Genomic DNA, 14,457 nt, shown 5'->3' on the forward strand with positions numbered 1-14,457 from the left:
GCACTTGGTTAGGATCACCCTAGGTTGACATTAATGTACCAAAGAGGCCACAAATTTATCTTTCATCAGTAAATCTGCTCAAGTGACTCAAAGAACATGAACTATAACTAAGCTCTGTCATTTTCTAAAAGTCGTGTTGACCTGCATTGGATTTCCAAAGGAGATAAAAATGAAAATCATGCCCTAATTGGTTTGGCTCAGTGGATAGAGCATCGGCCTGTGGACTGAAAGTTCCCAGGTTCGATTCTGGTCAAGGGCATGTACCTTGGTTGTGGGCACATCCCCAGTGCAGGGGGTGGGGGGTGCATATCCCCAGTGGGTGGGGGGGATGTTTCTCTCTCATTGATGTTTCTATCTCTCTCCTTCCTCTCTGTAAAAAAATCAATAATAAAATATATATTTTAAAAAATGAAAATCACCACCATTTCTTTGGTTAGTAATCGATTAATTCTAGGCAGCCATTCCATACTAAAGCAATGACTTTTAAGAGTTTGGGCCTTTCCCATTTAAGTGTAAATTTCCAGAGGGTGGGCTCTGACACGAATGCCTTCATCTTCCCCTTGGTGGTGGCCATGTGTAACATAGGTGCACACTTAAATGTGGGTTGAAGGGAATGGTCTCTTCTACTTCTCCTGTAGTCAGGCGCTCCCCCCTCTGCATATTGGTCCCCTGTTTTCACAGAGCAAGAGGCACCCCATAAAACATGAGATACCTTAGCTACCTGAGAGACTGTTCCCTGTCTACCCTTCCCTGTCCACTTTCATCGGGCAGCCAGACCTGTGCCAGCATTGCCACCACCAGCAACTTTTCAGCAAGACAGGGACCGCCCATCATAGCCTAGGATGATTTCTCTTGGGATTCTTTTGTTTATGGGCTCTGAGTCCTATAGTCTTTGCCTACTCTTCTACCTACAATTCAGTTACATATCTTGCTGTGACTCCATGTTGTCATCTGTAAAATAAAGATAATAAAGAGCACCTGGCTCACAGAATTATTGGGAAGATTCAACGGAAAGTCCCTGACACGTAGCAAGCTCTCAGTAAATGTTAGTTGTGTTTGTTATCCCTGTTATTACTAAAACTAGAGGCGCGGTGCACGACATTCGTGCACTGGGGGTAGGGGGGGTGCCCAGCCTGCGGCCTTTCACAGTTCAGGAGTCCTCAGGGGATGTCGCTGTCACAGAGGCAGGAGAGGCTCCCACTTCTGGCTGAGCAGAGCTCCCCCTGTGGGAGTGCACTGACACCAGGGGGCAGCTCTGAATTGAGCGTCTGCCCCCTGGTGGTCAGTGCACACTACAGTGACCAGTCATTCCACCATTCAGTCTATTTGCATATTACCCTTTTATTATATAGGATTACAGAAGGAAATGATGAGGGAAGAAGGGATATGCTTGAGTTGACCAGGGATCAAGATATTTTATGAAATGAGTTACAATATGACCTTTTCTTTAAAATTTCAGCAGCCCCAGAAGAAACTTCCTCCCTATCTCTATCAAACCTTCTAGATATTATAGACACACATCCTATGAACTATGAAGTTCAAACCAAGGAAGTGTTTTAAAATTATTCAATGAAAAGAGCCCAAAGAGTTTCAGTTACTGTTCAGGGACCATTGGAAGAGGAATTGAACAGTTCACCACATGGGCCAGGTCACATGGTCCTAGCTCCCAAATTGCCTTTTGCTTCAGTGAGAAGAAATGTTAAAACCCAGATGGGGGTGGAGGTGGGGAGGGTGGAGGAAACCCATAAAAAAATTACTGAAGGTTTTCTGATTCCTCTTTTTCATTTAGGCAACAAAGTGGAATATCTTCAAACGAAAACTGAAATTAACTACCAACTTTGAAAATCCAATCTACGCAGAGGTAATTTTTTTTTAACAATTTTTCTTAGCACAGGTGTTCCTTCTTAGCAATAATCACTTGCTTGGCTGAATTGGACATACAATCAGAATATTCTGAGCAAACTGGCAAAGATCCATCTTCTTTACACAAAACTGTTTCCGGTTAGGTTGGGGGAGTAAGTGGCTAATTCGTGTTTCCTTGTGGTCTCAGATGGAGAACGAGAAAAAGGAAAGTGCTGCTGGGACTCCACCCCCGTCCCCTTCGCCCCCTGCGAAAGTGCCTGCGAAACGAGCCCCGGCTCCTGCCTATACCGCCACAGAAGACACTTTTAAAGACACAGCAACCCTCGTTAAAGAAGACTCTGAGATGTAGCTGTGCTACAGTTATTTAGGGAATAATTAGAAACACACTTTTGCACATATATTTTTTACAAACAGATAAAAAATGTTAACATTCAGTACTTTATTAAAAAATATATTTTTTCCCTGTTCACCTGTAGTTGGAAATGTCTGTGGAAACTATGCCTTGTGTGTCTTATTTTTTTTTTTTTTACTTAATGCCATCTCATATTTTTACAAATAATTATCACCATGTACTATATGTATATCTTTGCACTGGAGCTCTATCTAAAGGTAATGCTATAAATATGTTGTACATTTGTAAATTTGGGAAAGTGATCACAACAGTAAATTTGCTAAGGAAACTACCTGCTGAATTGGTCGGCGGTCATCCCAGAAAAGGACCCAATGAGGAGAGGGATGGACTTGCGGGCCTTAGCCATGTCTAAGAAGAGGCTCCACTCGGACTCCCTGTAGAATTGCCCAGAAGGGAATCCAGGCCCCACTATTAGGTCCATTTTTACACATCAGCACCTAATGTTCAATATCACCGGTAGCCTGATTAATAAGTACGTTGGCAGAGGGCACCGTGTGTTGCACCGACCTCTGGATTTGACCGTAGACACCTCAGCTAATGCAAGAAGGTGGAAAAAGCGATTTCATTTCACCCTCCTGCGTATTTGCATTGTCTGACCAGAACACTCTGTTTCACGTTATCTCACTAGTCACCGAGGCGACATTTTGATTTGCCATGTCTATGAAAAAATCCCATGTCGTTAAGCAAAGTTAGTTTGCAGAGAGTCTGTGTCTAATCGAATGACTTGTTTCACTTGATGGACCACAGGGTGACTCATGTCTTCTCAGGTGGTCACCTGCCCTAGACACGAGCTCAGTAGTTGAATTATTAAAACCAAATCTGTGACTTCATAAAGTAAGGTGCGAAACAGCTACCAGCTAAGCAAAGCCTCAACTGGGTTTTTGTTTCTGTGTGTGAAAATATCATTATAATGACTATTTATTTCCTAAGTTGAACATGAATAGAAAGGGAAACTGTTCTTATTGAGCCTTTTTGTAAGGTTCTTTGGCTAAATCATACATTTCTATCAGAATGCACTGTAGAGTCCAGCTTTGCCCTTGAGTAATGGGTCTAGTCTCTACAACCAGAACAATGGCAGGAATATTCCATTGTCATAAGTAGCATTCCTGGTTCTCTGTGCTAATATTGCACATTTTAAAAACAATGAATGAATGAATGGACGGATGTACGAATGAATGAAACATGTACTACTGATTATTTTATTCCTGAGCTCTCAAAATATTTGTTGCTCAAATTTTGAGGGCTCATTGTAATTACTTTGAAATGTATTTTGATTAGAAAAGCAAATGGAAATGATGCTGCTGAAAATTTTCTAATAAATGTGTATTTTATCAGACTTCTTTTGTGTAATTCTCAAGCCTGGGCCATGAATCTTGTGTTTTGCTGTGCAGAGAGCTTGGGGCTTTGAGTGCTAGGGTACCTGAGAAAGGGTCCAGGCAGAAGCAGAGGGACTGTGAGCATTCAGCCACAATGGGCCTGGTGGGGAGCTCTCAGAAAGAAGAGTAAGCTAACCTGCCTCCCCCCATTCCCCCCCTCCCCCCCTGCCCCCGCCAGCAAGCCCATGCCCTTCTTGTCCCTTCCCTCTTGTCCTCTCCCTCCTGGCCCCAGTCGTTACCATTAGCTTCCTCACGCCCAAGCTCAAAGTGTCCTTCCTTTACCTCTAGAACTTGTTTCCTAAGCCTGTTTCTTCTAGGAATTACTTTGTCTACCTCTGTAATTTACCTCATAAAAGTTCTCTTACAAAAAATAAAATAAAATAAGCCAGCCTAAAGACTTCCTCTAGGTTCCCACCTGGACTCTCTGAGTGGGCAGCCCCTTTAATTGCCTTTCAAAGCCAAGCCCCACCGCGCCTTTTCCTTCCTTATACCCTAGGCCGGGAACCAGGTTCCCCATTTTGTCTCTGTGTCCCAGAGCTTAGCATTAAGTACCCACTGCTGAGGGTCGTGGAGATGGTCCCAGCTGGAGAGGGTTTGGTTCAAACTGGGATTCCACTTCAGTGGGTGCATTTTGATGTCTTAACTCTGCGGGGTGAGGGCTATATCAGGAACTGAATATCAGGAGTGAAAAGGAGCCAAGAGAACCTGTTCTTGAAAATGCTGGCAATCCCCAGCTTTCATATTTGTCTGGGGCTTTAAGCTCAATAAGAAATTATTCTGGAGAATCTATTTTCTAAGAGTTTCCTGCTTAAGTTCATTTCTGGGTTACTGCCCAGCAGCTTCATAGTCCTAAAACTGAAAGGGCGAGGGCTATGCCCTCCATCTTGCCTGTATCCTCCATGTTGGGGCCACGTGCGGCCTTCTTCCCGGAAGCCCAGGCCTCTGCTGGCCACGCCCGGGATTTTAAACTAACCAATGACAATCAAGGGAAGTGCGCGCCATAGAACAAGACCCGGCTTGCGCCTGGCCAATCGGCAAAGCACAGTCCTTTCTCCTCCCCTTACTCCAACCCCCCCTATATAACCGGACTCTAGGCGGGGTTCGCTCTCTCAGCCACTTGGTTTGCCGTTGTGTCGGTGAGTCTGGTGGATGGGAGCCGAGCTAGCTTGAAATACAGATTCTTATGCTTTTGCATCGGATTGGCTGGCTCCCTGATGTGGTTTCTTGGGAATCTTGAAATCTGGGCATAACAAAAACCTTTCTTAACTCTTATCAAAACTTCCTGTCCAAAGGAAGCCTGCAATGACTTGGAGGCTATTGAAGGCAGAGAAATCGATGCTGACCCATGTCCACCACTATCTTGCCTTCAGTCAACATGAATGCAAATTGATAAAAGCTCTTGGAGGAGAGGGCTTCGCTCACATGAGGGACCTCCTTGTGCTGGACTGGCTTTGGGGTGCTCCTTCCCAGTGGGTGCTGGCTTCTCCAGCTATGAAGGGCCAAGCCAGCCCTGACTAGCTGCCACTAGCATTAACTTTTTCTTTGCATGAGTTGTTAGCATTTACATACATAACAAACCAATGCCTTGGCTTATTCTGTAGAGAAATAAATCTGCCAAGACAGGCTGACTATTAGTGGTCTGCCTCCTGCTGTGTCTGATTGTGTAAGACGCTGGTTCCTGGGAAACAAAAGAGGCAGGCAAATGTGAGTTTTTCTGAGCTCTGCTTCAAAACGGAGGGTGGAGTCACACAGCTATCCTAATTTTTATTTGTAATTTCCTGGGCGGTCTCTCCTTAATCAAGTGGATGCATGTCCTTTCTGCACTCTAACAGACCTTCCAAGTTCACCTCCATTCTAGTCTTGTCACACATTATAATCGTCCTTCCAGAATCTCTCTCCTACCCTGTGTAAGTACTAGTATCTCGGGGACAATGGCTAGCTTCCACTCCTGTATCCATAGCCCCTACTATTGCACCTGCCACTTGATCGATGCTGAATAAACATTAGCTCAGCAAATAAATACAGTCATGCACTGATTAACAATGGGGACATGTTCTGAGAAATTCATTGTCAGGTGATTTCCTCATTATATGAACATCATATAATGCCCTTACACAAACCTCGATGGTATAGCCTGTTGCTCCTATTCTATAAGCCTGTTACTATACAAACATGAAGTTAAATCAAACACAAGAGAAAATGATGCAATAAAGAGGCACAGTGAAGATGAATGAGGTGGCTACTGTTTTATGGCAAACTTTTTTTTTAATAAGTAGAAAGAGTATATTTAAAATGATAAAAGGTGTAGTATAATAAATACATAAATCAGTAACATAGTCATTTATTATTATTACCAACTATTAGGTACTCTCCATAATTGTTTTGCTGTACTTTTATATGACTGGCAGCACAGATTTGTTTACACCAGCATCACCAGCATTGTGCTGTGATGGCTACGATGCCACCAGGTCATAGGAATTTTTCGGCTTTATTATAATCTTGTGGGACCACGTCATTATGTGGCTGATGACTGTAAAAGAAGTACTTTAAAACTAAGGCAAGAAAGAAATCCTCTCAATGAATCTGGAGCTTGCAGGGAAAGAGGAATGATGTCATGGGCACACATTTGTCCTGCCTACCTCACAGGGTGGCTCAAAGGAGTTAATGCATATGATGCTGTGCTGGTCACCATAGGTACCATTGACACTTATAGCTTGACTTTTTTCTGCTTCTAAGCTCCTGGGACTTATAAAGGCTTTTGATTGACTAAGATGGTAAAATGTTGTTTAAAAGACATCTGAAGAGTTAACACCAGACCATTCCAGAAAGATTCCCGAGAAGAAAGGAGACTTTACTAAAAGTCCACCTGGATGTAGGTAGGAAGCTCCATCTTCCGTGTCACTTAATCCCTAAAACTTACCAGTGATCCTGTCCAGAACAGGGCTGCTGAGAGCCACTCACGAAACCACTCTGGGTTCCGGCCTTTTGAGCCCAGGCTCTGGTAGCTGGTGTCCAGCCAACAGTCAGCACGTGCTGTTCTGTACACAGTACAGGGGGCGCCCCCACTAACGTCGTGTAAAAATTCCTGGAAACTGCGACTCAAAGCAAAACGACTTATAACGAAACCAATTTTACCATAGACTCATTGATAGACACAAGAGTTAAATTCCTGTGGTATATTTCTGGTCACAAAAAACATCGCCAAGCCGGGACCGGGTTCGATTCCGGTCAGGGGCATGTGCCTTGGTTGCGGGCATATCCCCAGTGGGAGATGTGCAGGAGGCAGCTGATCGATGTTTCTCTCTCATCGATGTTTCTGGCTCTCTGTCTCTCTCTGTGAAAGATCAATAGAATATATTTTTTAAAAAAAACAAAAACATCGACAAGCACTAAATAAAGACCCCAAACACTTCTAATATTAGACATTAAAATGTGTGCTATATATACACTTAAGAAAGATTCATAAAAACAAGTAAGGTAATGATTTTCCAACCTGCTTATTCCAGTTCAGGGTCACAGGACATGGCAGTAGCAAGCGTCTAGGTCAGTGGTCGGCAAACTGTGGTCCCTTGAGTGTGGCTCTTCCACAAAATACCACGTGCGGGCGCACACGTACAGTGCGATGGAAACTTTGTGGCCACATTCAAGGGGCCAAAGAGCCGCATGTGGCTTGCGAGCCGCAGTTTGCCGACCACGGGTGTAGGTAATTGTGAAACCGAATGAGGTAATGCACAAGAATGTAAGCTCCGTGAGGACAGTGACCTTCTTCATTTGTGCGATAGTCCTAGTGCTCATTGTTCTTAGTTCCCAGATCCTGCTGCATAAATTACATAGTACATACCACTCAGCCAGGGCCTGGAGCTCCGCCATCATTGCTTCCCCACGTGGGAGGGCCAAAGCACAGTCAGCCTCATACTTGATCGAGAGTTGATTTTGGAGGGGGGTAAGAGATCAACCGAAGGACTTGTATGCATGCATATAAGCATAACCAATGGACATAAGACACTGGGGGGTAAGGGAGGCCAGAGGATTGTCAAGGGCGGGGGGGTGGGGGGGTGGGAAGGACACATATGTAATACCCTTTGTAATACTTTTAGCAATAAAAAAAAAAAAAGAGTTGATTTTGCTGCCTTCCTTCTACAATTCAGAGACAGGGCTCAGACTTATCTTGCCGGTGGGTGGGGTCCTCTCCGTAGAGGGTCCGTGGGGTGGAGCAGCAGGTCTAATGTTGGTGCCTGCAGATTGCTCTGGGTAGGCCAGCCTGGGTGGGGTGACTAGCTGAGGGATTTCAAACAGCAGGAGTCCCAGAATGCTTGAGGGGGGCCATTAGGTCCCGGGGGAGGGGTGCACAGGAGAGATGGCAGGAAGCCAAAGATACTACGTGCTTGGTTTGTTTTAGGAACTTTCCCAGGACCAGTCCTGTATGCAAGAAAGGAGAAAGATGTCTTCCTATTTTTTTTTTCTTCTATATTCCCCTCTATCTTGATTGTGTGACTTCTGTAGCCAAATCACAGAACGGAGCTGATTACATTAGTTGTACAGCTGAGCCACACTTGGTTCAATGGGCTCTCGCTAGCTGGACAGGGACCCAAACCTCCAGATGACACATTGTTTCCATGAGAAATTTACTTTCAGTTCCAAACATATGATTAATGGGATAGGTCTCAGAATGAAGCCCTTTCTGTACCCTGTCCTGGATTAGTCCCGACAAATCAGGACTTGTTTTGGGTGGTGGGCATTGGGAGTTCTGTTTGCATAGTAAAGACTTGGCAGGCCCCCAGGGAGAGTGGAGGCAGAGCTGACAGTCAGCCCCATGGCAGGAAATTTGATAAATTGGAGGGTGCAAACATTCTAGAAAGTGTTCTAGCTGAGTTTCAGCACCAAGGAACATTTTGAGAGTGGCCATCTAAGTGTTCATATTCTCTCCCAGCCAGGCTCCTAAGGGGCCCAGAGCACATGCCTGGGGAAAGACATTAAATGGCAGGGAAGGCCAAGGAAAGATGTACAACATGATGGGTGATCAAGAAACCCAGAGAAGGAAGTCCTTTTTTAGGGATCCCATCAAAGATTGATCATGCTAGTGGGCGGGGTCCTCTCACTTGGGAGAGCAGATACTGGGGCCATATCAGGGTTGGGGAGGGTGCGGGGGATGATGGACCATGACCAGATCGCTCTTCAGCAGTGGAGGACTAACCTGGTCAGCACGGGGATGAGGGCTGCTGAGAGAGGAGACATAGGTCCCTACAGTCTCCGGGCTGCCTGAAGGACCTAGAGCCTCACCCACCCGCTTGAGTGTAACCTTTGTGACTCCTTTAAGAACTGGAGCTATTCTTACAAAGAGATTTCTGGAACACACAACTTTTAAAATGTGGGGATTTACCTGTGGATTTCAGTGTCGGGTCTCCTCCCACTTTCCCTCTAACGAGGAGCAGGTCAGATGGGCAAAATGTTAATGGACCAAACAGGTTGCATAAAGCAGGACTGTGTCCTGTTGGTTCCCTGCCTCCCCTCGTGAGCTGCAGCAAACTGCTTTGATGGAGTTTCAGCCGAAGGGCAGCCAGCTTGCTTCCCACCGCCTCCTTCTCCCTTCCTGCCCTCAGTCAGAAGGCTAGGAATTGTTGCCAAAGGAAAAAAGACACGGGGCACTGGGGGCTGACCCAGCGAGCAGAGCTCCCAACGTGCTGTGTGGACCTTGTGTGTCTCTAGATCAGGGGTCCTCAAACTTTTTAAACAGGGGGCCAGTTCACTGTCCCTCAGACCGTTGGAGGGCCGGACTATAGTTTAAAAAAAAAAACTATGAACAAATTCCTATGCACACTGCACATATCTTATTTTGAAGTAAAAAAACAAAATGGGAACAAATACAATATTTGTATTTGCATGTGGCCCGCGGCCGTAGTTTGAGGACCCCTGCTCTAGAGCATCGCAGTTCCTTTGACAGATTATAAAACCTTAAATTATTTTTCAAAAGCATGCCAGCACGTTCCAGTTAATCCCGATGACGAAGGCGAAGGGGGGAAATTGCATGAGAGAAGTTAAAAGATAAGTCCTAAGCCTAAAACTAACAAGTGGTTTCGACCCCACCCACACCCATCAAGGAGACTTGCCAGAAAAAAAGCCACTTGTGTCCACAGCCCAGTGGAAGCTCTAAGGCACTGAGGTGACTCAATTGATCTTCAGGGAGAGACAAAAGGACACGGGCCAAGGGCACGTCCCCTCAATCGGGAGTTAACTGTGGCCTGGAGATCCTCTCGCGCCAGTGCTGCCCTCCGAGCTGATCCTCTGTGCCCTGAGAAGGTCATGCGTGGTCCCTGGGTTCACTTTTCCCGTCGAAAACATGTGACTCCTAATACCTGTGCCGATCTCAATAAGGAGATAAAGTCCAAGAAACATTAAAAGGTGTTGAAGGCTCAGGGAAGGTTTCTGGGAAGGGTGGTGCCTAAGAAGCAGCAGGTGCATATTGTTTGCGCTTCATACCCAAGTCAAGGTCAGATATCAAAACCAGGAGGAGAACCTGGGGCTGGGAGCTGGAGAATGTTGTTGGAAGGGTGTGTGTGGGCTGGGGACATGCCAACCAGCCTGGGGCCTGGGAGGGTTTCTATTTCATTCCTGTTGGTACAATGATCACGTTCCATCTGACAGCAAGGCCACCTCTTCCCGGTTCTGCTCCAGCAGATAAAGTACAGTCTTGGCCCCATCTCCTACCCTACCTCTCATGACTCTCTCCTTACGGCAAAAGGTTGAAATCCCCCACTTACCAATATCAAGGCTGAGAAATGTCCCAAATGCTAATTCCTCTCAAAGGGTGCCAGGAATTTTGAATACGGGTGTAATTCATCTTCTAAACAAGCTTTTTGTTTCTTCAGCATTCAGCTGTTGGTATTGGGCTTGGTTTGACAGTTGATTCAGGCCTTATTTAAACATGTCCCTTTCCCCACAGGCAGGGTGGGTCAGTGCGTCAGTACCTGCTGTGTGCCGGCCCCTGTCCTCAGTGTGATAGGGACAGGGGAGCCTCACCACTCGTCCTTGCCTTGGGGAAGCGGTGGGTAATGATGCAAACTTCTCTTTCGTAGTTCCGGTTAGCCGGCACATTCCCCAAACTCACTGTCGCATCTTGTTATAGAGACGCGCCTGCCCCTGAGGTGCCTCCCTCCAAGCCCGTCTCAGGGGAGGGGACACACAAAGAAGGAGTATGGAAGCCAAAGTGATTATTGGGACCAGAGTGACAGGATGGAGAGGCTGTAAGGAAACGATACGCACAATTAGCGGCCTGGCAAGTTTACAGACAGTACTCATTAAGCCTCGCCATGATTCCCCTGGATACGTTGATGGGGGCTTTGTAGCCAACTTTAGCTTTTATACATCTTAGTGGCAGTGAAAATGGAGCAACGACGGCTGATTGACGGAGCTGAGTGGTGCCCATTTATCCACCCCGCAGCTTTTGTTAGAGGGGAGGTGGAGATGTCTGTAGCTCTTAGTGGCCCCATCTCCTCATTGAGACCCCAGCCGTCTTTCTCTCTCTTCTGAAAAGTGCTTTGGCTCCAGCACAAGAAGGTCAGTGGGAGAAACGAAGGGAAGGTCAGACCGCTTTTTCTTTCTCCTCTATTTTTTGTTAGTCATGGTTAGTGGCTGAATTTTTAAAAAGATCCAAAGGCATGAAGTGGGAGACTTGAGTGTTCTTATTTGCATATTCATGTCAAACCTGTGTTGCCAGCACAGGATTTCAAAGGGTGTTGCCAAGAGCCCAGCTTGGAAAGGCCTCAGCATGTGGGGGGCACCTGGGGCCTCTGCAGGGGGCTTTGCAGGACGAGGACACCCTGCCACTCCCCTTCTCTCTGCGGGTCTCTGGGTGGAATGCACAACAGCTTCTCGAAGTGGCTGGCTTCACCCATCCTCGCTCCTTTCTCAGACATGTAAGCACAGCGAGCGATGGGCACAGGAGATGGGCAAGACCTTGGAGATGGGGGTAATTTAACTTCTGTGCCTTGGAGTATATTTTATGTCCTTTTTAAAAAGTTACATTCATCATTGATTGCTTGTGATCTGTATTATACTGGCTTATCCTTTTTGAATATATATATATATGTGATTTCAGAGAGAAAGGGAGAGGGAGAGGTAGAAACATCAATGATGAGAGAGAATCATTGATTGGCTGCCTCCTGCATGCCCCCTACTGGGGATTGAGCCTGAAATCTGGGCATGTGCCCTTGCCCAGAATCAAACCTGGGATCCTTCAGTCCGCAGGCCCACGCTCTATCCCCTGAGCCAAACCGGCTACAGCGTACTGGCTCATCCTTGAGACTAGCAGTAGCGGGACTGGGAGGAGGATGGTTTTCTATGAGACAGAGGGATCTGTTCTTACATGGTGTTTGCATAGCACAGAGCTAGGGGGCATGTTGGATTCAGGTGGTCTAATAGGAAGAATTCTCCATTAGGAAAAGCTATTGAACAAAGACACGAGTGTGTTGAAAAACATGGTAGATTTTGATCCATTAGAAGTGATACTTCCTAGAGCTAAAGGGATAGATTATGTTCCTGTTCCAGTAAAATAAACAGGAACTGCAGGACCCTTCTTGGAAATCCCAGGGATTTTGTGAGCACCAGGCGCCCCCTGGTGTCCAAGTGGCAGACTGGGTTTCCTTGTTTTTAATTCTGACCCAAACAGCGCAGGGGAAGGAGGGCTAATCTCAATTTCATTTGTGCCTGGGGCCAGGGAGGTTGTGGGAAGTAACAGAGGACAGAGGGAGCCGGCTTCAGAATGTGGCTTATCCAGTCCCCTGGATGCTGTCCTGCACCCAGACCCTTAGGAGTAAAAGCCAACAGTGCCCATGGTTCCTCATTCACTATCACCGCATGGAGCCCAGGCCCATACTGTGGAGAGAGGCTGGATTTGGGAATTGAAGATACTAGCGCTCAACCTCTAGTTTAGCCACTAACAGTATGACTGCACCAAGCACTTCTGCTTTAGGAGCTTTAGGAGAGCGGCCCCTCACCATGGGTGGGAATAAGGTGGCTCCCGGTTACTGTGAGGATGAGAAAGGTGGGAAGTGCCTCTCAGTAAATCCTAGCCCCTTTGCCTCTTCCCTGCCCTTCACCCCACGTTTGAAACAGCTTCCTAGATCCAATTCCCTCCACACACAGACGTGGGCTGGCTTCGTGAATGTGCTATTTCTATCTATAAAGATATTATAAAGATTTGTGAGGTTTTGTGGATTTTTTTTTGTGCTGGTTTCATTGATTTTAAACAGTAAATCTCCCTCAAACCTGACCCTGAAATAGCTCGCACAACCATTTCCAGCTGAGATGTGGCCATTTGCTCTTTGACAATTATGAGGAACTGCTGAGCTTTCAAGCCTGCGCTGTCTGCGGTCAAATGAGGTGATGCACTTGCTTAATGGGCTGCCCTGGAGTTGCCAGCAGACTCTCTGACAGCAACAGCGACAGCTCTCCCCTGGCTGCTATAGTGCCTGTGGCTTCACTAAAAGTCAGGAATAGATTTTCCTAGTAAGTCACTCTGATATAACATCAAAATATTTTCCTAACAGGTTTCAAATCTGGTTAGTTTTTACTTTTATTTTTATTTGGGGCAGCTTGCTATCACAGAAGAGTTCAGATGGATTAGAAGACTTTTCTACACTGGGTGGTATTTCTCAGTGGTTAGAGCACCAGGCACCAAAGGGTTGTGGGTTCAATTTCTGGTCAAGGGCACATACCTGGGTTGCAGGTTTGATCCCGGCCTCAACCATGGTGTGTGCAGGAGGCAACCAATCGATTGTGTCTCTCTCAAGTGGATAGTTCTCTCTCTTTCTTTCCCTCCCTTCCATTCTCTTTAAAAATCAGTGGGGGAAAAAATATCCTTGGGTGAGAATGAACCAAAAAAAAGAAAAAGGAAAATAAAAAAGAAAGAAAGAAAAGAGAAAGGACTCTTTTGCCCTCCAGTTTTAATAAGGAGGGAGGAAAGAGGAATCAGTGGTAAGCCTAGCTGGTAGAGTTAAATGCAGAAATATTTTACTGATTTACTTCTTTTACTGTAGCCTTAAAAGAAAGGGGAGTGAATTAGAATACATGAATAGATCACTTTGAAAACTTGCCTGGTGTGTAGGGGAAGGGGCAGCAGGGCACCCACTAGTGTCTGATGCACCAGCACTGAGTTCCAGGTCAGTCAGGTGTGCGTGTGTGTGTGTGTGTGTGTGTGTCTGTCTGTCTGTCTTTGGGCATGACACTCAACCTCTCCCAAGTCCCTGGTTTTCGTAAAATGAGGCATCATAATAGTGCCTACCTGAAGGTTGCTGAGGAAATGATATCTGATAATGCATTATGGCGCACATTCACATAAAAACTGTTCAATAAATGTATGTCTACTATTACTCATTCACATTTTCTTCATTAACTTATCTTGGGTTCATAATGTACCTTTCACAAGTTTCCGTGGCAATTTACAGAAGTAAAGGTGGCCTTACTTCACTTCCTGCTGCAATTGAAGAGCAGCTGCTACTTTAGCCACCTAGGGATGAGATGCAGAGGGAGGTCTTAAGCAATCTTGTCACAATTCTGCCAGCCCTCCACTTGGCTCTGAAAACAGAAGGTGCTGAGGAAATGCTTGTCTCCTAATTTAGAGCCAAATGCATGTAACTGTTAGGAAACATGCCAGTACTTACACATGCAGTTGTCTTCCCATGTTCTCTTCTGCCAGCACACTGCTTCTGGGAGCTGAGGGTTGTCCTAAATGGGGTGCCCCTGGTTTGCTCTTAGTTTGGGTTCAAATGGAGACATTTGTCATTAAATGCCATAAGTCAGGTTCTCCAA

At 46.0% G+C, this 14,457-nt stretch overlaps 1 protein-coding gene across 1 annotated transcript in view; it reads left to right on the forward strand.

Annotated features, from left to right (window-relative positions):
• LRP2 (LDL receptor related protein 2) overlaps positions 1 to 3,570 on the forward strand; it is a 213,557-nt gene extending 209,987 nt beyond the window's left edge. The window contains exons 78-79 of the mRNA XM_070423495.1: positions 1,790 to 1,861; positions 2,051 to 3,570. Coding sequence (XP_070279596.1) covers positions 1,790 to 1,861; positions 2,051 to 2,212 — 234 coding nt within the window. The 3' untranslated portion in view covers positions 2,213 to 3,570. The remainder of the gene's footprint in view (positions 1 to 1,789; positions 1,862 to 2,050) is intronic.
• Positions 3,571 to 14,457: the final 10,887 nt, after the last annotated feature.

This window comes from Myotis yumanensis, unplaced genomic scaffold (genome assembly GCF_028538775.1).
Source record: "Myotis yumanensis isolate MYYU_CA2020_CCGP unplaced genomic scaffold, mMyoYum1.0.hap1 SCAF_8, whole genome shotgun sequence".
Taxonomy (NCBI): Eukaryota; Metazoa; Chordata; class Mammalia; order Chiroptera; family Vespertilionidae; genus Myotis; species Myotis yumanensis.